At 45.6% G+C, this 20,000-nt stretch overlaps 1 protein-coding gene across 4 annotated transcripts in view; it reads left to right on the top strand.

Annotated features, from left to right (window-relative positions):
- LOC109876547 (ryanodine receptor 2) overlaps window positions 1-20,000 on the top strand; it is a 276,342-nt gene that overhangs the window by 231,160 nt on the left and 25,182 nt on the right. For all 4 annotated transcript variants that reach the window (XM_031813092.1, XM_031813093.1, XM_031813094.1 and 1 more), the window contains 13 exons: window positions 2,032-2,250; window positions 2,539-3,204; window positions 3,295-3,501; window positions 6,430-6,732; window positions 7,014-7,090; window positions 7,281-7,482; window positions 8,347-8,433; window positions 8,670-8,912; window positions 10,929-11,059; window positions 12,049-12,091; window positions 13,277-13,410; window positions 15,576-15,636; window positions 16,256-16,402. In XM_031813092.1, coding sequence (XP_031668952.1) covers window positions 2,032-2,250; window positions 2,539-3,204; window positions 3,295-3,501; window positions 6,430-6,732; window positions 7,014-7,090; window positions 7,281-7,482; window positions 8,347-8,433; window positions 8,670-8,912; window positions 10,929-11,059; window positions 12,049-12,091; window positions 13,277-13,410; window positions 15,576-15,636; window positions 16,256-16,402 — 2,520 coding nt within the window. The remainder of the gene's footprint in view (window positions 1-2,031; window positions 2,251-2,538; window positions 3,205-3,294; window positions 3,502-6,429; window positions 6,733-7,013; window positions 7,091-7,280; window positions 7,483-8,346; window positions 8,434-8,669; window positions 8,913-10,928; window positions 11,060-12,048; window positions 12,092-13,276; window positions 13,411-15,575; window positions 15,637-16,255; window positions 16,403-20,000) is intronic.

Here is a 20,000-nt window from a genome sequence, read left to right as displayed (position 1 = left end):
TGTAGTAGTAGGTGTAGTAGTAGTGGGTGTAGTAGTAGTAGTAGTGGGTGTAGTAGTAGTAGGTGTAGTAGTAGTAGTAGTAGCAGCAGCAGCAGTAGTTGTAGTAGTAGGTGTAGTAGTAGTAGTAGCAGCAGTAGTTGTAGTATTAGGTGTAGTAGTAGGTGTAGTAGTAGTAGTAGTAGTAGTAGCAGCAGCAGCAGTAGTAGTAGTAATAGGTGTAGTAGTAGCAGCAGTAGTTGTAGTATTAGGTGTAGTAGTAGGTGTAGTAGTAGTAGTAGTAGTAGTAGCAGCAGCAGTAGTAGTAGTAATAGGTGTAGTAGTAGCAGCAGTAGTTGTAGTACTGCTGTCCCCAGTCTACCTGGCCATGCTGCTGCTCCAGTTTCAACTTCCACCTGACTGTGCTGCTGCTCTAGTTTCAACTGTTCTGCCTTATTATTATTCGACCATGCTGGTCATTTATGAACATTGAACATCTTGACCATGTTCTGTTATAATCTCCACCCGGCACAGCCAGAAGAGGACTGGCCACCCCACATAGCCTGGTTCCTCTCTAGGTTTCTTCCTAGGTATTGGCCTTTCTAGGGAGTTTTTCCTAGCCACCGTGCTTCTCCACCTGCATTGCTTGCTGTTTGGGGTTTTAGGCTGGGTTTCTGTACAGCACTTTGAGATATCAGCTGATGTACGAAGGGCTATATAAATAAATTTGATTTGATTTGATTTTGATTTAGTATTAGGTGTAGTAGTAGTGGGTGTAGTAGTAGTAGGTGTAGTAGTAGTAGTAGTAGTAATAGGTGTAGTAGTAGTAGTAGTAGTATTAGGTGTAGTAGTAGTGGGTGTAGTAGTAGTAGGTGTAGTAGTAGTAGTTGTAGTATTAGGTGTAGTAGTAGTGGGTGTAGTAGTAGGTGTAGTAGCAGCAGTAGTAGTAGTAGTAGTAGCAGCAGTAGTTGTAGTAGTAGTAGTAGTAGTAGTAGTAGTAGTAGCAGCAGCAGCATTGGCAATAGGTAATAGTAATAGGTGTAGTAGTAGGTGTAGTAGTAGTAGTAGTAGCAGTAGCAGCAGCAGTAGTTGTAGTATTAGGTGTAGTAGTAGTAGGTGTAGTAGTAGTAGTAGATGTAGTAGTAGCAGCAGTAGTTGTAGTATTAGGTGTAGTAGTAGTAGGTGTAGTAGGTGTAGTAGTAGCAGCAGCAGCAGTAGTTGTAGTATTAGGTGTAGTAGTAGTAGTAGTAGTAGTAGGTGTAGTAGTAGTAGTAGTAGTAGTAGCAGCAGCAGCAGTAGTTGTAGTATTAGGTGTAGTAGCAGCAGCAGTAGTTGTAGTATTAGGTGTAGTAGTAGTAGGTGTAGTAGTAGTAGGTGTAGTAGTAGTAGCAGCAGTAGTAGTAGTAGTAGTAGTAGTAGTAGCAGCAGCAGTAGTAGTAGTAGTAGTAGTAGTAGTAGTAGTAGTAGTAGTAGTAGTAGCAGCAGTAGTTGTAGTATTAGGTGTAGTAGTAGTGGGTGTAGTAGTAGTAGTAATAGGTGTAGTAGTAGCAGCAGTAGTTGTAGTATTAGGTGTAGTAGCAGCAGCAGTAGTAGTAGTAGTAGGTGTAGTAGTAGTAGTAGTAGTAGTAGTAGTAGCAGCAGTAGTAGTAGTATTAGGTGTAGTAGTAGCAGCAGCAGTAGTAGTAGTAGTAGTAGTAGTAGTAGTAGTAGTAGTAGTAGTAGTAGTAGTAGCAGTAGTAGTAGTAGTGGGTGTAGTAGGTGTAGTAGTAGTAGTAGCAGCAGCAGTAGTAGTAGTAGTAGTAGTAGTAGTAGTTGTAGTAGTAGTAGTAGTAGTAGTGGTAGGTGTAGTAGTAGTAGTAGTAGTAGCAGCAGTAGTAGTAGTAGTAGGTGTAGTAGTAGTAGTAGTAGTAGTAGTAGTAGCAGCAGTAGTAGTAGTAGTAGGTGTAGTAGGTGGAGTAGTAGTAGTAGTAGTAGCAGCAGCATTGGCAATAGCCACATCCACGTTTTCTTGATGCTCTGAACAGTTTTCTAAGTGCATTGTTGTCCTTCCTTCAGGACTCGAGCCAGATAGAGTTGTTGAAAGAGTTGATGGATCTGCAGAAAGACATGGTTGTGATGCTGCTGTCCATGCTGGAAGGCAACGTGGTCAACGGAACCATCGGGAAGCAGATGGTGGACATGCTAGTAGAGTCCTCCAACAATGTGGAGATGATCCTCAAGTTCTTCGACATGTTCCTTAAACTCAAAGACCTGACGTCGTCCGACGCCTTCAAGGTACTTTTGTACTTTTAATGTACTTTTAATGTGTTTTTAATGTACTTTTGTACTTTTAATTTACTTTTAATGTGTTTTTAATGTACTTTTGTACTTTTAATGTACTTTTAATGTGTTTTTAATGTACTTTTGTACTTTTAATTTACTTTTAATGTGTTTTTAATGTACTTTTGTACTTTTAATTTACTTTTAATGTACTTTTAATGTACTTTTGTACTTTTAATGTACATTGAGTGTCTTGATCAGTGTCTTTCAAATGCAGTGAAATGTTTTATTATTGCTATGAAGGAGTACGACCCGGATGGTAAAGGGGTCATCTCCAAGAGAGACTTCCACAAAGCCATGGAGAGCCACAAGCACTATACCCAGTCTGAGACGGAGTTCCTGCTCTCCTGTGCTGAGCCTGACGAGAATGAGCTGTTGGACTACGAGGAGTTTGTGGAGCGTTTCCACGAGCCGGCCAAAGACATCGGCTTCAACGTGGCCGTGCTTCTGACCAACCTGTCTGAACACATGCCCCACGACACGCGCCTGCAGACCTTCCTGGAGCTGGCTGAGAGTGTGCTGAATTACTTCCAGCCGTACCTGGGCCGTATCGAGATCATGGGCAGTGCCAAGCGCATCGAGAGGGTCTACTTCGAGATCAGCGAGTCCAGTCGTACGCAGTGGGAGAAGCCCCAGGTCAAAGAGTCCAAACGACAGTTCATCTTCGACGTGGTCAACGAGGGCGGGGAAAAGGAGAAGATGGAGCTGTTCGTTAACTTCTGCGAGGACACCATCTTTGAGATGCAGCTGGCCGCCCAGATGTCCGACATCGGAGAGCGGTCGGCCATGAAGGAGGAGAGCGAGAAGGAGAAGCCGGAAGAGGAGAGCCCTGAGATGGGCTTCTTCTCTGTGACCACGGTCCGGACCGCCCTGATGGCGCTACGCTACAACGTCATGTTCCTGATGAATGTAAATGTATTTCATTCGACAATATCAAAAGTATATATCTACAGCCAGTCGATCCATTTAAAGACTACCAAGAACTTCTTTCCTCTACAGGTTCTGTCCATGAAGAGCCTGAAGAAGCAGATGAAGAGGATGAAGAAGATGACAGTGAAGGACATGGTGATGACGCTGGTCTCCTTCTATTGGTCCGTCATCATGGGCCTGTTCCACTTTACCTTCAGCGTCTCCAGAGGGTTCTGCAGAATCATGTACAACACCTTCCTAGGAGGCAGTCTGGTGGAGGGAGCCAAGACTATGAAGGTGAGAACCGCTTTAGTGTCTGTCTCATTTCTTGTGTTGGTGTATATTAGATGGTGTGGTGTGTATTAGATGGTGTGGTGTGTATTAGCTGGTGTGGTGTATATTAGCTGGTGTGGTGTATATTAGATGGTGTGGTGTATATTAGATGGTGTGGTGTGTATTAGATGGTGTGGTGTATATTAGCTGGTGTGGTGTATATTAGATGGTGTGGTGTATATTAGATGGTGTGGTGTGTATTAGATGGTGTGGTGTATATTAGCTGGTGTGGTGTATATTAGATGGTGTGGTGTATATTAGCTGGTGTGGACATTATGGGACTTGCTCATCCACAAGAGCATTACTGAGGTCGGGCACTGATGTTGGGTGATTAGACCTGTCTCGCAGTTGGCATTTCAATTCATCACAAAGGTGTTAGATGGGGTTTAGGTCAGGTCTGTTTAGATCAAGTCTGTTTAGGTCAGGTCTGTTTAGGCCAGGTATGTTTTGGCCAGGTATGTTTTGGCCAGGTATGTTTAGGCCAGGTATGTTTTGGCCAGGTCTGTTTAGGCCAGGTCTGTTTAGGCCAGGTCTGTTTAGGTCAGGTCTGTTTAGGCCAGGTCTGTTTAGGTCAGGTCTGTTTAGGCCAGGTCTGTTTAGGCCAGGTCTGTTTAGGCCAGGTCTGTTTAGGCCAGGTCTGTTTAGGTCTGTGCATTCGGGCAGGTAGCGTTCTCCTGGCATCCGCCAAAATCAGATTTGTCCCGACGTCGGACTGCCAGAAGCATGGTTCATCATTCCAGAGAACTCGTTTCCACTGCTTCAGTGTCCAATGGTGGCGAGCTTTACACCACTCCAGCCGACGCTTGGCATTGCACTTGATGATCTTAGGCTTCTGTGCGGCTGCTCGGCCATGGAAACCCATTTCATGAAGCTTCCGACAAACAGTTCTTGTGCTGACGTTGCTTCCAGAGGCAGTTAGGAACTCTGTAGTGAGTGTTGCAAACGAGGACAAACTATATTTACTTGGTGGTCCCGTTCTGTGAGGTTGAACGGCCTACCACTTCGCTGCTCAGCCATTGTTGCTCCTAGAGGTTTCTACTTCACAATAACAACACTGACAGTTGACCGGGGCAGTTCTAGCAGGGCAGAAATTTGACAAACTGACTTGTTGGAAAGGTGGCAACCCATAACGGTGCCACGTTGAAAGTCACTGAGCTCGGGGCCTCCCGGGTCCCGGGTGGCGGATGTCCGTGGGGCGACGCACAATTCGCCTAGCGTCGTCCGGGTTAGGGAGGGTTTGGCCGGTAGGGAAATCCTTGTCTCATCGCGCACCAGCGACTCCTGTGGCGGGCCGGGCGCAGTGCGCGCTAACCAAGGTCGCCAGGTGCACGGTGTTTCCTCCGACACATTGGTGCAGCTGGCTTCCGGGTTGGAGGGCGCTGTGTTAACCGTCGAGCAATCCCGTATCCGGGAGCATAATCAAGCTCATTACCATAACGCAACGTTTCCTATTCATGAAAATCGCAAATGAAATGAAATAAATATATTGAAACACAAGCTTAGCCTTTTGTTAACAACACTGTCATCTCAGATTTTCAAAATATACTTTAACCAAAGCTACACAAGCATTTGTGTAAGAGTATTGATAGCTAGCATAGCATTAAGCCTAGCATTCAGCAGGCAACATTTTCACAAAAACAAGAAAAGCATTCAAATAAAATCATTTACCTTTGAAGAACTTCGGATGTTTTCAATGAGGAGACTCTCAGATAGCAAATGTTCATTTTTTCCAAAAATATTATTTGTGTAAGAGAAATAGCTCCGTTTTGTTCATCACGTTTGGCTAAGAAAAAAAAATGAAAATGCAGTCACTTACAACGCCAAACTTTTTTCCAAATTAGCTCCATAATATCGACAGAAACATGGCAAACGTTTAGAATCAATCCTCAAGGTGTTTTTCACATATCTATTCGATGAAAAATCATTCTTGGCAGTCAGTTTGTCATCAGAGGCAAATGGAAAAATACTGCAGCTGGAGATTTACGCAATAATTGTGACGGAGGACACCAAGCGACCACCTGGACCTCTTATGGTCAATCTTCCAATGATATGAACAAATACGTCACAATGCTGCAGACACCTTGGGGAAAACGTGGAAAAGGTAAGCTCAATGACTCCTAGCTCCTCCACAGCCATATAAGGAGTCATTGGCATGGGGCGGTTTCAAAAAATGCGGCACTTCCTGATTGTATTTTTATCTGGGGTTTTTCTGTAACATCAGTTCTGTGGCACTCACAGACAATATCTTTGCAGTTTTGGAAACGTCAGAGTGTTTTCTTTCCAAAGCTGTCAATTATATGCATAGTCGAGCATCTTTTCGTGACAAAATATCTTGTTTAAAACGGGAACGTTTTTCATCCAAAAATTAAAAGAGCGCCCCCTATATCGAAGAAGCTAAGAAGCAGTGCGGCTTGGTTGGGTTGTGTATCGGAGGACGCATGACTTTCAACCTTCGTCTCTCCCGAGCCCGTACGGGAGTTGTAGCGATGAGACAAGATAGTAGCTACTACAACAATTGGATACCACGGAATTGGGGAGAAAAAGGGGTAAAAATTTAAATTAAATACAATTTTAAAAAAGAAAGTCACTGAGCTCTTCAGTATGGGGCCATTCTACTGCCAATGTTTGTCTATGGAGATTGCATGGCGGTGTGCTCGATTTTATATACCTGTCAGCAACGGGTGTAGCTGAAATAGCCGGATCCACTAATTTGAAGGGGTGTGCACATACTTCTGTCTATATAGTGTATGTGGTGTAGGGCGCAATTTTCAGGAACTGCTTTTGACCCGCAGGCTTTCAGAACTACTGGCTAAAAGTTAACAAATGTAACAGAGAATCTCTTTAATAAGTTACTGCTATATGCTCTTCTCTCCTCTTGTTTCTTCTCTTAAGGTGTCTGAGCTGTTGGCCAACATGCCTGACCCGACCCAGGACGAGGTTCGAGAGGAGGGGGAGAAGGTGCTCTTAGCTAGACCCTCGGCTGAGGAGGAGCTGGCTGATCTAGCCCTGCCCGTGGATGGGACTGAAGTCCTCTCAGACATCTTTGGATTAGATCTGAGGAGAGGAGAAGGAGGACAGTATAAGATAACTGCTCATAACCCCAACGCCAGTCTGACTGATCTGCTTAACTCTCCAGTCCCCTCCTCTCCTCACCTCGCCACCTCACCATCCCCGGAACTGAGAAGACGGCACCAAGTAATGTCACCCTCTCTCTCTCTCTCTCTCTCTCTCTCTCTCTCTCTGTCTCTCTCTCTCTTTCTCTCTGTCTCTCTCCCTCTCTCCCTGGACCATTGCTTTCTCAGCAGGAAGAGACATTAGTGTCTCCATAGTGTTGGCCTGCCTGGACTCCCACCACTCTAACACATTATCTACACATTACCAGGTTTGAGTGTTTCTGCTCTGTGTCGATAAGGCTGCTCTGCCTCCTTGATGTTTTCGCTGGTGTTCAGTGACGTGGTGCGTTTCTGCTGTTTTAGGCTAAGAGCCCATCAGAGGACGGGAGGACAGGGACCGAGGGAAGCAAGGAGGCCAAGTCAGAGCCGGAGAAAGCACAGTATGTACCACTTCCCCTTCCTCTGATACTTCTGGTGTGTTCATCTGAAATACGGCAGTTGAACACAATGAAACTAAGTTGATAATGGGAGAGCAATATTATTACAATGTGAAAGAATGTACCAACAAAACAGCTGTAAACACTGTCCTCCCTCTGCTGCTTCTGATAACTGACTGTTCCTGCTGTCCAGGGGAGTGGATGGAGAGAAGCAGGAGGAGGAGGAGGAGGAGAGGAGGAGGGAGGAGGAGAGGAGGAGGAAGGAGGAGAAGAAAGGGAAGGAGGAGAAGCCGAAAGCTAAAGTGAGACAGCACCACACCTCTAAGTCTGATGAGCATGACATGCAGGAGTCTGCCTTCTGGAAGAAAATCATCGCCTATCAGAGGAAGCTGCTGGTACGACACACACACACACACACACACACACACACACACACACACACACACACACACACACACACACACACACACACACACACACTGAAAATACTTTCTGGCAATCAGCTAACAACACAACATGAACAAGACTGAGCTAATGTATATTAAATCAATCCCCACCCCCTCTATCAGCCACCCCAACCCCCTCTATCAGCCACCCCAACCCCCTCTATCAGCCACCCCAACCCCCTCTATCAGCCACCCCAACCCCCTCTATCAGCCACACCACCCTCTCTATCAGCCACGCCACCCCCTCTATCAGCCACCCCCTCTATCAGCCACCCCACCCCCTCTATCAGCCACCCCACCCCCTCTATCAGCCACCCCACCCCCTCTATCAGCCACGCCACCCCCTCTATCAGACACCCCACCCCCTCTATCAGACACCCCACCCCCTCTATCAGCCACACCACCCTCTCTATCAGCCACCCCACCCCCTCTATCAGCCACCCCACCCCCTCTATCAGCCACCCCACCCCCTCTATCAGCCACCCCAACCCCTCTATCAGCCACCCCCTCTATCAGCCACCCCCTCCCTCTATCAGCCACACCACCCCCTCTATCAGCCACCCCCTCTATCAGCCACCCCACCCCCTCTATCAGCCACCCCCTCTATCAGCCACCCCAACCCCTCTATCAGCCACCCCACCCCCTCTATCAGCCACCCCAACCCCTCTATCAGCCACCCCAACCCCTCTATCAGCCACCCCACCCCCTCTATCAGCCACCCCACCCCCTCTATCAGCCACCCCACCCCCTCTATCAGCCACACTCTCCTTCACAAACATCTCACCATTGTGTTGTGATTGGCTTTTTTTCTAGAACTATTTTGCTCGGAACTTCTACAACATGAGAATGCTGGCGTTGTTTGTGGCCTTCGCCATCAACTTCATCCTCCTCTTCTACAAGGTAATCACAACCAGGAAGTAGGAAGTAGCTAGCTTTACGATTTACCACTCCATGCATACCTCTGGTGATGCTGCTGCTGAAGAGTTGCTGGGGAGAACATTGGAGGGCTAGACCACTCCAACAATATGTATTTTACTGATACATTATATCCATGAGGATCCAGCTACCCTCTGTTTAAAGACTAGTCGTTTTAGAGTGAGCCCATGGGTTCATTGTTCGCACTCACCCTCCTCCAGGTGTCCTCCTCCTCGGCGGTGATGCCTGAGAGCAGAAGGCCCCGGGCAGGCAGCAGTGTGCGTTGGGACCCCGTGACGGAGGGTAGTGACCCCCAGGAGCCTCAAAACCCCCAGCAGGGCCCTGTGTCTGTCCACTTTGTGCTGGAGGAGAGCACCGGATACATGGAGCCCACGTTGCGTATCCTGGCCATCCTACACACTGTCATCTCCTTCTGCTGCATCATAGGTTACTACTGTCTCAAGGTAGGATACTGCTGTTACTACTGCCTTAAGGTAGGATGCTGCTGTTACTACTGCCTTATGGTAGGATGCTGCTGTTACTACTGCCTTATGGTAGGATACTGCTGTTACTACTGTCTCAAGGTAGGATGCTGCTGTTACTACTGCCTTATGGTAGGATACTGCTGTTACTACTGCCTTATGGTAGGATACTGCTGTTACTACTGCCTTAAGGTAGGATGCTGCTGTTACTACTGCCTTAAGGTAGGATGCTGCTGTTACTACTGCCTTATGGTAGGATACTGCTGTTACTACTGCCTTATGGTAGGATACTGCTGTTACTACTGCCTTAAGGTAGGATACTGCTGTTACTACTGCCTTAAGGTAGGATACTGCTGTTATGACTGCCTTATGGTAGGATACTGCTGTTACTACTGCCTTATGGTAGGATGCTGCTGTTACTACTGCCTTAAGGTAGGATACTGCTGTTACTACTGCCTTATGGTAGGATACTGCTGTTACTACTGCCTTATGGTAGGATGCTGCTGTTACTACTGCCTTAAGGTAGGATACTGCTGTTACTACTGCCTTAAGGTAGGATACTGCTGTTACTAATGCCTTATGGTAGGATACTGCTGTTACTACTGCCTTATGGTAGGATACTGCTGTTACTACTGCCTTATGGTAGGATACTGCTGTTACTACTGCCTTAAGGTAGGATGCTGCTGTTACTACTGCCTTAAGGTAGGATACTGCTGTTACTACTGCCTTAAGGTAGGATGCTGCTGTTACTACTGCCTTAAGGTAGGATGCTGCTGTTACTACTGCCTTAAGGTAGGATACTGCTGTTACTACTGCCTTATGGTAGGATACTGCTGTTACTACTGCCTTATGGTAGGATACTGCTGTTACTACTGCCTTATGGTAGGATACTGCTGTTACTACTGGCTTAAGGTAGGATACTGCTGTTACTACTGCCTTATGGTAGGATACTGCTGTTACTACTGCCTTATGGTAGGATACTGCTGTTACTACTGCCTTAAGGTAGGATGCTGCTGTTACTACTGCCTTAAGGTAGGATACTGCTGTTACTACTGCCTTAAGGTAGGATGCTGCTGTTACTACTGCCTTAAGGTAGGATGCTGCTGTTACTACTGCCTTAAGGTAGGATACTGCTGTTACTACTGCCTTATGGTAGGATACTGCTGTTACTACTGCCTTATGGTAGGATACTGCTGTTACTACTGCCTTATGGTAGGATACTGCTGTTACTACTGCCTTAAGGTAGGATACTGCTGTTACTACTGCCTTATGGTAGGATACTGCTGTTACTACTGCCTTATGGTAGGATACTGCTGTTACTACTGCCTTATGGTAGGATACTGCTGTTATGACTGCCTTATGGTAGGATACTGCTGTTACTACTGCCTTATGGTAGGATACTGCTGTTATGATGTTTTATGGTAGGATACTGCTGTTACTACTGCCTTATGGTAGGATACTGCTGTTACTACTGCCTTATGGTAGGATACTGCTGTTACTACTGCCTTATGGTAGGATACTGCTGTTACTACTGCCTTAAGGTAGGATACTGCTGTTACTACTGCCTTAAGGTAGGATACTGCTGTTACTACTGCCTTATGGTAGGATACTGCTGTTACTACTGCCTTAAGGTAGGATACTGCTGTTACTACTGCCTTAAGGTAGGATACTGCTGTTACTACTGCCTTAAGGTAGGTTACTACTGCATCAAGGTTTGTTACTACTGCCTCAAGGTATGTTGCTACTGCCTCAAGGTATGTTGCTACTGCCTCAAGGTAGGTTGCTACTGCCTCAAGGTATGTTGCTACTGCCTCAAGGTAGGTTACTACTGCCTCAAGGTAGGTTACTACTGCCTCAAGATAGGTTACTACTGCCTCAAGGTTTGTTACTACTGCCTCAAGGTAGGTTACTACTGCCACAAGGTAGGCTACTACTGCCTCAAGGTGGAGTTCTCCACCTCTCTGATCAATCCTTCCTCCATGCCTGTTTCCCCACCAGGTCCCGTTGGTGATCTTCAAGCGTGAGAAGGAGGTGGCGAGGAGGCTGGAGTTTGATGGTCTCTACATCACAGAGCAGCCGTCGGAGGATGACATTAAAGGCCAGTGGGACAGACTAGTGATTAACACTGGGTACGTCCACTGTCACTGCTCAGCTACTGCTTCGTTCATTATCACATGCTCCCTAATGGCACCAGATACCCTACCTAGTGCACTACTGTAGACCAGCTCTGCTGTGTGTAGGGTATAGGGGTGCCGTTTGGGACCCAGCTATTACAGCAGGGTCCGGGTCCACAGAGGCCACAGGCTGGGCTAATTGTCCTCTAAATGTTTAAATGTCAAACCTAACGATCACGCTCGTCTCGCAGTGGAGGTGCTTTGACTCTGCAACCCTATGGATTGCATATTAATGATATAGAGAAATTAATTAATATGGCAAACCATTTTCGTTAATCTATTCCATCGGTGGATAATGTACTCTGTATCGACTGAGCATGTGGATTAGTAATGTAATGTACTCTGTATAGACTGACCATGTGGATTAGTAATGTAATGTACTCTGTATAGACTGACCATGTGGATTAGTAATGTAATGTAATCTGTATAGACTGACCATGTGGATTAGTAATGTAATGTACTCTGTATAGACTGACCATGTGGATTAGTAATGTAATGTACTCTGTATCGACTGAGCATGTGGATTCGTAATGTAATGTATTCTGTATAGACTGACCTTGTGGATTAGTAATGTAATGTACTCTGTATCGACTGACCATGTGGATTAGTAATGTAATGTAATGTACTCTGTATAGACTGACCATGTGGATTAGTAATGTAATGTAATGTACTCTGTATAGACTGACCATGTGGATTAGTAATGTAATGTAATGTACTCTGTATAGACTGACCATGTGGATTAGTAATGTAATGTAATGTACTCTGTATAGACTGACCATGTGGATTAGTAATGTAATGTAATGTACTCTGTATAGACTGACCATGTGTATTAGTAATGTAATGTACTCTGTATAGACTGACCATGTGGATTAGTAATGTAATATACTCTGTATAGACTGACCATGTGGATTAGTAATGTAATATACTTTGGTTTTGATTTTCAGATCGTTTCCTAACAACTACTGGGATAAGTTTGTGAAGAGGAAGGTAGGTCTGAATTCATATTCACTGAAGTCTCTCAGTGATATACATTTATCTCCACATCAGTGACCTGTTTAGAACCAGTTTACAACATATTTAGAACCAGTGTAGAACCTGTTTACAACATATTTAGAACCAGTTTAGAACCAGTTAACAACATATTTAGAACCTGTTTAGAACCAGTTAACAACATATTTAGAACCAGTTTAGAACCAGTTTAGAACCAGTTTACAACATATTTAGAACCAGTGTAGAACCTGTTTACAACATATTTAGAACCAGTTTAGAACCAGTTTACAACATATTTAGAACCACTTTAGAACCTGTTTAGAACCAGTTAACAACATATTTAGAACCAATTTACAACATATTTAGAACCAGTTTAGAACCTGTTTAGAACCAGTTTACAACATTTAGAACCACTTTAGAACCTGTTTAGAACCCGTTTACAACATATTTAGAACCAGTTTACAACATATTTAGAACCACTTTAAAACCTGTTTAGAACCCGTTTACAACATATTTAGAACCAATTTAGAACCTGTTTAGAACCAGTTTAGAACTGGTTTAGAACCAGTTTACAACATATTTAGAACCAGTTTAGAACCAATTTAGAACCAGTTTACAACATATTGAGAACCAGTTTAGAACCAATTTAGAACCAGTTTATAACATATTTAGAACCAGTTTAGAACCTATTTAGAAACAGTTTACAACACATTTAGAACCTGTTAAGAACCTGTTTAGAACCTGTTTAGAAGCTGTTTAGAACCTGTTTAGAAGCTGTTTAGAACCTGTTTAGAAGCTGTTTAGAACCAGTTTACAACACAATTAGAACCTGTTTAGAACCTGTTTAGAACCTGTTTAGAACCAGTTTAGAAGCTGTTTAGAACCAGTTTACAACACATTTAGAACCTGTTTAGAACCTGTTTAGAAGCTGTTTAGAACCAGTTTACAACACATTTAGAACCTGTTTAGAACCTGTTTAGAAGCTGTTTAGAACCTGTTTAGAAGCTGTTTAGAACCTGTTTAGAAGCTGTTTAGAACCTGTTTAGAAGCTGTTTAGAACCAGTTTACAACACATTTAGAACCTGTTTAGAAGCTGTTTAGAACCAGTTTACAACACATTTAGAACCTGTTTAGAAGCTGTTTAGAATATATTAGAAGTAAAGCTGTGTGGTTCCCCTGCAGGTGATGGATAAGTATGGAGAGTTCTACGGCCATGACCGCATCAGTGAGCTGTTGGGTATGGACAAGGCTGCTCTGGACTTCAGTGACGCCCACGAGAAGAAGAAACCCAAGAAAGACAGCTCGTTAGCCGCAGTGTGAGTCTGGGGGTGGGGAGAGCTCGTTAGCCGCAGTGTGAGTCTGGGGGTGGGGAGAGCTCGTTAGCCGCAGTGTGAGTCTGGGGGTGGGGAGAGCTCGTTAGCCGCAGTGTGAGTCTGGGGGTGGGGAGAGCTCGTTAGCCGCAGTGTGAGTATGGGGGTGGGGAGAGCTCGTTAGCCGCAGTGTGAGTCTGGGGGTGGGGAGAGCTCGTTAGCCGCAGTGTGAGTCTGGGGGTGGGGAGAGCTCGTTAGCCGCAGTGTGAGTCTGGGGGTGGGGAGAGCTCGTTAGCCGCAGTGTGAGTCTGGGGGTGGACAGAGTCAGGTAGGGGGCTGGTGATGGGGAGACAGAGTCAGGTAGGGGGCTGGTGGTGGTGGGGAGACAGAGTCAGGTAGGAGGCTGGTGGTGGGGAGACAGAGTCAGGTAGGAGGCTGGTGGTGGGGAGACAGAGTCAGGTAGGGGGCTGGTGGTGGTGGGGAGACAGAGTCAGGTAGGGGGCTGGTGGTGGTGGGGGAGACAGAGTCAGGTAGGGGGCTGGTGGTGGTGGGGGAGACAGAGTCAGGTAGGGGGCTGGTGGTGGTGGGGAGACAGAGTCAGGTAGGGGGCTGGTGTTGGTGGGGAGACAGAGTCAGAGTCAGGTAGAGGGCTGGTGGTGGTGGGGAGACAGAGTCAGGTAGGGGGCTGGTGGTGGGGAGACAGAGTCAGGTAGGGGGCTGGTGGTGGTGGGGAGACAGAGTCAGGTAGGGGGCTGGTGGTGGGGAGACAGAGTCAGGTAGGGGGCTGGTGGTGGGGAGACAGAGTCAGGTAGGGGGCTGGTGGTGGTGGGGAGACAGAGTCAGGTAGGGGGCTGGTGGTGGGGAGACAGAGTCAGGTAGGGGGCTGGTGGTGGTGGGGAGACAGAGTCAGGTAGGGGGCTGGTGGTGGGGAGACAGAGTCAGGTAGGGGGCTGGTGGTGGTGGGGAGACAGAGTCAGGTAGGGGGCTGGTGGTGGGGAGACAGAGTCAGAGTCAGGTAAGGGGCTGGTGGTGGGGAGACAGAGTCAGGTAGGGGGCTGGGAGTGGGGAGACAGAGTCAGGTAGGGGGCTGGTGGTGGTGGGGAGACAGAGTCAGGTAGGGGGCTGGTGGTGGTGGGGAGACAGAGTCAGGTAGGGGGCTGGTGGTGGGGAGACAGAGTCAGAGTCAGGTAGGGGGCTGGTAGTGGTGGGGAGACAGAGTCAGGTAGGGGGCTGGGAGTGGGGAGACAGAGTCAGGTAGGGGGCTGGTGGTGGTGGGGGAGAAATGACAGGGGAGGGGGAGGGATAGAGGGTGAAGGGATGTGGGGAGCATTTCGCTACACCAGCAATAACATCTGCTAAATATGTGTATGTGACCCAATACAATTTGTTTTGGATGTCCCTGACTGTGCCTGTTGGACCCTTCAAAGCCCACGCATTGAACTGAGATCATTAAAGCTCATAGATGGGGGAGCGGACTCTACGTCAGAGAGAACATCTAGTTCCACTTTCTAAATGTGCATCTTGCTCTCTCTGTTGTTCATATGGAGGAAGCTTCCTCTGAAGCCAATATAGTGAGAGGTGGTTTGAAAGCTGTTCTCCTAATGTTTTCAGTGGTTCAGTTGGACGATGGTTGTAATGATGGATGGTGGCAACATGACCAATCACTGTACAGGATGGTGGCAGCATGACCAATCACTGTACAGGATGGTGGCAACATGACCAATCACTGTACAGGATGGTGGCAGCATGACCAATCACTGTACAGGATGGTGGCAACATGACCAATCACTGTACAGGATGGTGGCAGCATGACCAATCACTGTACAGGATGGTGGCAACATGACCAATCACTGTACAGGATGGTGGCAACATGACCAATCACTGTACAGGATGGTGTCAACATGACCAATCACTGTACAGGATGGTGGCAACATGACCAATCACTGTACAGGATGGTGGCAACATGACCAATCACTGTACAGGATGGTGTCAACATGACCATTCACTGTACAGGATGGTGGCAACATGACCAATCACTGTACAGGATGGTGGCAACATGACCAATCACTGTACAGGATGGTGGCAGCAGGAGGCCTGATCGATGACAAATACACCCCAACATGAATCGTGTTGATGTTGTGTTCTCTCTTGTCTCCCCTGGTCTGTTACAGATTAAACTCTGTTGATGTCAAGTACCAGATCTGGAAACTAGGAGTCGTCTTCACAGACAATGTAAATAAAGACGTATTGCATCCTGCTAAGTGACTTCAACTTTTTATTTAATATACAATAAGACATTTTAGCAGACATTATTTCTAACTCTTCTTCTTCGTCTTCGTCTTCCTCTTATTCTTCGTCTTCTTCTTCTTTTACCTCTTCTTCTTCTTCTTCTTCTTCTTCTACCTCTTCTTTTTCTTCTTCTTCTACCTCTTCTTCTTCTTCTACCTCTTCTTCTTCTTCTACCTCTTCTTCTTCTTCTTCTTCTACCTCTTCTTCTTCTTCTTCTACCTCTTCTTCTTCTTCTTCTTCTACCTCTTCTTCTTCTTCTTCTTCTTCTTCTTCTTCTTCTACCTCTTCTTCTTCTACCTCTTCTTCTTCTTTTTCTACCTCTTCTTCTTCTTCTACCTCTTCTTCTTCTTCTTCTACCTCTTCTTCTTCTTCTACCTCTTCTTCTTCTTCTTCTTCTTCTTCTTCTTCTACCTCTTCTTCTTCTTCTACCTCTTCTTCTTCTTCTTCTTCTTCTACCTCTTCTTCTTCGTCTACCTCTTCTTCTTCTTCTTCTACCTCTTCGTTTTCTTCTTCTTCGTCTTCTTCTTCTTCGTCTTCTTCTTATTCTACCTGACCCCTGCAGTCGTTCCTGTACCTGGCTTGGTATATGACCATGTCCATCCTGGGTCACTACAACAACTTCTTCTTCGCTGCTCATCTCCTGGACATCGCCATGGGCTTCAAGACCCTCCGCACCATTCTGTCTTCTGTCACACACAACGGCAAACAGGTACTGGTGTCTGCTCTGGGCTTTATCACTGTGTCTGGGCTTTATCACTGTGTCTGGGCTTTATCACTGTGTCTGGGCTTTATCACTGTGTCTGGGCTTTATCACTGTCTCTGCTCTGGGCTTCATCACTGTGTCTGGGCTTTATCACTGTGTCTGGGCTTTATCACTGTGTCTGGGCTTTATCACTGTCTCTGCTCTGGGCTTCATCACTGTGTCTGGGCTTTATCACTGTGTCTGGGCTTTATCACTGTGTCTGGGCTTTATCACTGTGTCTGGGCTTCATCACTGTGTCTGGGCTTTATCACTGTGTCTGGGCTTTATCACTGTGTCTGGGCTTTATCACTGTGTCTGGGCTTTATCACTGTGTCTGGGCTTTATCACTGTGTCTGGGCTTTATCACTGTGTCTGGGCTTTATCACTGTGTCTGGGCTTTATCACTGTGTCTGGGCTTTATCACTGTGTCTGGGCTTTATCACTGTGTCTGGGCTTCATCACTGTGTCTGGGCTTTATCACTGTGTCTGCTCTGGGCTTCATCACTGTGTCTGGGCTTCATCACTGTGTCTGGGCTTTATCACTGTGTCTGGGCTTTATCACTGTGTCTGGGCTTCATCACTGTGTCTGGGCTTTATCACTGTGTCTGGGCTTCATCACTGTGTCTGGGCTTCATCACTGTGTCTGGGCTTCATCACTGTGTCTGGGCTTTATCACTGTGTCTGGGCTTTATCACTGTGTCTGGGCTTTATCACTGTGTCTGGGCTTCATCACTGTGTCTGGGCTTTATCACTGTGTCTGCTCTGGGCTTCATCACTGTGTCTGGGCTTCATCACTGTGTCTGGGCTTTATCACTGTGTCTGGGCTTTATCACTGTGTCTGGGCTTCATCACTGTGTCTGGGCTTTATCACTGTGTCTGGGCTTACTTAGTATTCTACAAACCACTGTCTAAAGATACAATATGTTACTGTAGGTACATTCACAATATATTACTGTAGATACATACAGTGTTTAAAGATACAATATATTACTGTAGATACATACAGTGTCTAAATATACAATATATTACTGTAACTAATTCACAATATATTACTGTAGATACAGTGTTTAAAGATACAAGATATTACTGTAGATACATACAGTGCCTAAAGATACAATATATTACTGTAGATACATACAGTGTCTAAAGATACAATATATTACTGTAGGTTGTTGTTTCGTCTCTGTACTCCAACACTCTGAGGGTATGTGTCACGCCCTGACCTTAGTTATCTTTGTTTTCTATATATTTTGGTTAGGTCAGGGTGTGACTAGGGTGGGTACGCTAGTTTTTGTATTGTCTAGGGGGTTTTGTATTGTCTAGGAGGTTTTTTCGTAGGTCTAGGTGATTTGTGTGTGGATGGTGACCTGATATGGTTCCCAATCAGAGACAGCTGTTTATCGTCCCACATTTTAGGGAACCAATAGTATTTGAACAAATTCCCTTGGATGCATCTGCAGTTTGTTTTGGTTGTTTCAGATGGTGTGGTGCCCAATATAAATGAATGCTAATGTATTGTGTCATTTTGGAGTCACTTTGTTTCAACATGAGATTAGAATGTGTTTCTGAACACTTCTACAATAATGTGGATGCTAGCATGGTTACGGATAGTCCTGAATGAATTGTGAATAATAATACTCACAAGACAGGCTAACCTCTCACCGTTACCATTAAGGAGGTTAGCATTAAAACAGGCTAACCTCTCACCGTTACCAGAAGGTTAGCATTAAAACAGGCTAACCTCTCACCGTTACCATTAAGGAGGTTAGCATTAAAACAGGCTAACCTCCCACCGTTACCAGAAGGTTAGCATTAAAACAGGCTAACCTCTCACCGTTACCATTAAGGAGGTTAGCATTAAAACAGGCTAACCTCTCACTGTTACCAGAAGGTTAGCATTAAAACAGGCTAACCTCTCACTGTTACCAGAAGGTTAGCATTAAAACAGGCTAACCTCTCACCGTTACCATTAAGGAGGTTAGCATTAAAACAGGCTAACCTCTCACTGTTACCAGAAGGTTAGCATTAAAACAGGCTAACCTCTCACCGTTACCATTAAGGAGGTTAGCATTAAAACAGGCTAACCTCTCACTGTTACCAGAAGGTTAGCATTAAAACAGGCTAACCTCTCACCGTTACCATTAAGGAGGTTAGCATTAAAACAGGCTAACCTCTCACCGTCACCATTAAGGAGGTTAGCATTAAAACAGGCTAACCTCTCACTGTTACCAGAAGGTTAGCATTAAAACAGGCTAACCTCTCACTGTTACCAGAAGGTTAGCATTAAAACAGGCTAACCTCTCACCGTTACCATTAAGGAGGTTAGCATTAAAACAGGCTAACCTCTCACTGTTACCATTAAGGAGGTTAGCATTAAAACAGGCTAACCTCTCACCGTTACCATTAAGGAGGTTAGCATTAAAACAGGCTAACCTCTCACCGTTACCATTAAGAAGGTTAGCATTAAAACAGGCTAACCTCTCACCGTTACCAGAAGGTTAGCATTAAAACAGGCTAACCTCTCACTGTTACCAGAAGGTTAGCATTAAAACAGGCTAACCTCCCACCGTTACCAGAAGGTTAGCATTAAAACAGGCTAACCTCCCACTGTTACCATAAGGTTAGCATTAAAATAGGCTAACCTCTCACCGTTACCATTAAGAAGGTTAGCATTAAAACAGGCTAACCTCCCACTGTTACCATAAGGTTAGCATTAAAATAGGCTAACCTCTCACCGTTACCATTAAGAAGGTTAGCATTAAAACAGGCTAACCTCCCACTGTTACCATTAAGGAGGATTAGCATTAAAACATGCTAACCTCTCACCATTACCATTAAGAAGGTTATCGTTTTTTGGGGGGGTATGATATTTATGCCTCTAATTATCCAGGCGTTGAAATTAGTTGGATGCCTACAGATATAAATGCAATGGGTTTCTGTATGGAGGAATGGTCTAATACCCCTCCCAATGGGTTTCTGTATGGAGGAATGGTCTAATACCCCTCCCAATGGGTTTCTGTATGGAGGAATGGTCTAATACCCCTCCCAATGTGTTTCTGTATGGAGGAATGGTCTAATACCCCTCCCAATGTGTTTCTGTATGGAGGAATGGTCTAATACCCCTCCCAATGGGTTTCTGTATGGAGGAATGGTCTAATACCCCTCCCAATGGGTTTCTGTATGGAGGAATGGTCTAATACCCCTCCCAATGTGTTTCTGTATGGAGGAATGGTCTAATACCCCTCCCAATGGGTTTCTGTATGGAGGAATGGTCTAATACCCCTCCCAATGTGTTTCTGTATGGAGGAATGGTCTAATAACCCTCCCAATGGGTTTCTGTATGGAGGAATGGTCTAATACCCCTCCCAATGTGTTTCTGTATGGAGGAATGGTCTAATACCCCTCCCAATGTGTTTCTGTATGGAGGAATGGTCTAATACCCCTCCCAATGTGTTTCTGTATGGAGGAATGGTCTAATACCCCTCCCAATGGGTTTCTGTCTGGAGGAATGGTCTAATACCCCTCCCAATGTGTTTCTGTATGGAGGAATGGTCTAATACCCCTC

This window comes from Oncorhynchus kisutch, unplaced genomic scaffold (genome assembly GCF_002021735.2).
Source record: "Oncorhynchus kisutch isolate 150728-3 unplaced genomic scaffold, Okis_V2 Okis04b-Okis11a_hom, whole genome shotgun sequence".
Lineage (NCBI taxonomy): Eukaryota > Metazoa > Chordata > Actinopteri > Salmoniformes > Salmonidae > Oncorhynchus > Oncorhynchus kisutch.
This window is presented reverse-complemented; position numbering and strand designations above follow the sequence as displayed.